Source organism: Montipora capricornis, chromosome 4 (assembly GCF_036669925.1).
Source record: "Montipora capricornis isolate CH-2021 chromosome 4, ASM3666992v2, whole genome shotgun sequence".
Lineage (NCBI taxonomy): Eukaryota > Metazoa > Cnidaria > Anthozoa > Scleractinia > Acroporidae > Montipora > Montipora capricornis.
Genome location: NC_090886.1, coordinates 39,846,923 through 39,849,422, shown reverse-complemented (window position 1 = coordinate 39,849,422; position 2,500 = coordinate 39,846,923). Strand labels below are relative to the sequence as shown.

General features: G+C 37.3%; 1 protein-coding gene across 1 annotated transcript in view; it reads right to left on the bottom strand.

Moving 5' to 3' along the window:
- Positions 1 to 1,139, bottom strand: part of LOC138046921 (DNA repair protein RAD51 homolog 4-like) — a 12,814-nt gene extending 11,675 nt beyond the window's left edge. The window contains exons 1-3 of the mRNA XM_068893547.1: positions 896 to 1,139; positions 485 to 546; positions 210 to 318 (exon numbers count right to left, since the gene is read on the bottom strand). Of these exons, the coding sequence (XP_068749648.1) occupies positions 210 to 318; positions 485 to 546; positions 896 to 992 (268 nt within the window). The 5' untranslated portion in view covers positions 993 to 1,139. The remainder of the gene's footprint in view (positions 1 to 209; positions 319 to 484; positions 547 to 895) is intronic.
- Between the last annotated feature and the right edge of the window lie 1,361 nt (positions 1,140 to 2,500).

Below are 2,500 nucleotides of genomic sequence, written 5' to 3'. Positions count from 1 at the left end.
TAAATAATGTAAGAAAAAACAAGCAAACAATTAGGATCTAAATATTTACTGGAAAAAAAACCTACTCACATAATGTTACACAACAAGTACAAAGTGCATTTGACAAAAACTAACTGTTTCTTGTCAACAATGAATAACTCCCCTTTGCGAACTGCATTATTTATTGTTCATAAAAAAATGTACATGTATAACGGTACCTTAGATTTTACCTGTTGAAAGAATGCAAAACCTTGATATAAATTCTTTGTAATAATCACTTCCATTCAGAGGAAATGCTGCCAGCTGGGCAATAACAGTCTTTTGAATGGAAGACAAATCCTAAGTAATGAAGAAAAAATATAAAAGAGAGCATCAGAACAGAAGTCCATCTTTGAGGTTAAACAAACAAAATGAGAATGAACTGTGTCAAATGTGTAAATTAAAAAAGATTTGTACTAAAGCACTACACTGGGACACTACAGTGCGTGTAATATTTTTAGCTTACTCTTGCAGGAACTAAAAGCTTCTGAGCTAGTCTCTCAACATCACAGGACAGAAAATCAGCCACTGAAACAAAAGCGATAAACATAAAACCTTGCAGCTTAACTAGTACACTATTGCATCTAAGATAATGACACATGACTGTGGGTGGAAAGCCCTATTCACGGTCTCATGGCATAAAAGGAAACCCGATTATCTTTGATTAGTGTTAGAGCCGCGCCTTGCTTTATTTATTGTAAATATACAATTCTATTCTCCAAAGCCAACTTCTCTTTCGTGCGCTTGTACATAGTTGTACGAAAGGACACAAATTGTCCCTTATTTTCTGCCAAGTGGTTATATCAAGCAGAATAAAAACATATACAAACAGGCGCAAAGCATGCCATTCGACAGAGTCTTTAAGTAATTCCCGTACCTGTATTAATTCCATTGCTTCTAAGAGCATCAAGATGAACTGAGGTGATTGAACCGCAAGATAGTGATACGAGTCGATGCATACTAAGCTTTTCCATCGTCAACCTTGAGTATGTGGTATCGTTTCGAAAAGGAACTTGCCAAAATCATCATCGCCAATCTTCCAACCTTCGAAAGGCTCGTTAAAAACATCAGTAGTGCATTTTATGTCCGCCATCTTACTTTCTAAAACAGTCAGGCCGTAGTCAAATACGAGGAAGACTGGAGCTGATTTCGGAGTAAAACTCGTTGGCGCAATGGACTCTGGTATATACTTCATGCAGAGGTTGTGAGTCGTCACTACTGCGTAGACTGAAGAAATTACCAAAGGTGCCTCAAGCTCAGTGTGAGCATGGCCTACAAAAATAGAAAGATTTGTATGGGAATCCCGATAAAAGACTTAAAAGAAGATTATTATATTCTTAATTAAAAAGCCTTATCTTATTGCCATTGCGGGTAGCTACCTTCCTGTGTGGTTATTTTCCAGATCCGAGGCGATTTGAGCCATTTTTCAATTTCACGGTTGTCAACGGTATAATAGGGACCTTAAGCAAGCTCCTACGACAAAATGACATAGAAGTGTCAAAGAGACTGGAGCGAGAACGTCGTTGTTGGCGGGAAAAATAAGACTTAAGCATCCTGCCCGAAGACGACAACGACATCTTCATAATTTTTTTTCAAAGCATTTACAGATTTAGAAAAGAGAAAAGGAAATTTCGGACTGTATATAGGAATTCCACGACAGAAAGGAATTCATTGACTTAAATAAAAACTGAGGACTCATTGAGCTGTGCGATAACTACATTCTGCTGCACAAAAAGACGTGGGGTTTCCAAAATAGTCTGTGGCTTAACTATTAAAAATCCGAAAGAACATATGACTGCGAGTAAACGAAATCATTCACTAAAAGAGCAATAAGAAATTAAAATCACCGACTGAACTATGCAATTTCACTAAGGAGACAAGTAACAAAAGCTTGATTTACTCATGGTTTTCCCGCTCCTTCGGCTGCCATCACCTCTTCAGAAGTAGAAACAAAAAAGCTTGTATTTAATGATAATTTCAACTCAAACCGCTTAAATTCACACATTTGCTTCTACGAATATTTAATGATACATTTAGCAATTAAATGCTTTGGAATAATGCGCTATTTGGCTATAAATTCAAAGGAAAAACTTACGTTCTCACAACAACGACTTCGCTGCACTTTTCTCGTCGTCGACGAAAGCACGAGGACGAAAACGGAAAACAAACTTACAAACATGCGCAATTTGTCCTTAATCGAAAATTACACTTCCGGTCCTCGTTCTCGTAATCGAAGCCTTGTGGAGACTAAGTTCTCAGGAGCCACCAATTTGAGTCAAATATTCCTGGATATAATGTTCCCACGGTCACAATATGTAATTTCTGACGGTTGAGTGACTTAGGAACGAATTAGTCAGAAATTGCTATTCTGATGGCACGATTGAGGGGTTTTAGTATTCTCAGGGGAGAGTTTTGAGTATTTAATGTTTTAGCGGGAAGTATTTATCATTCTAGCTCAGTCAGTTATTCTATTAGTACACAT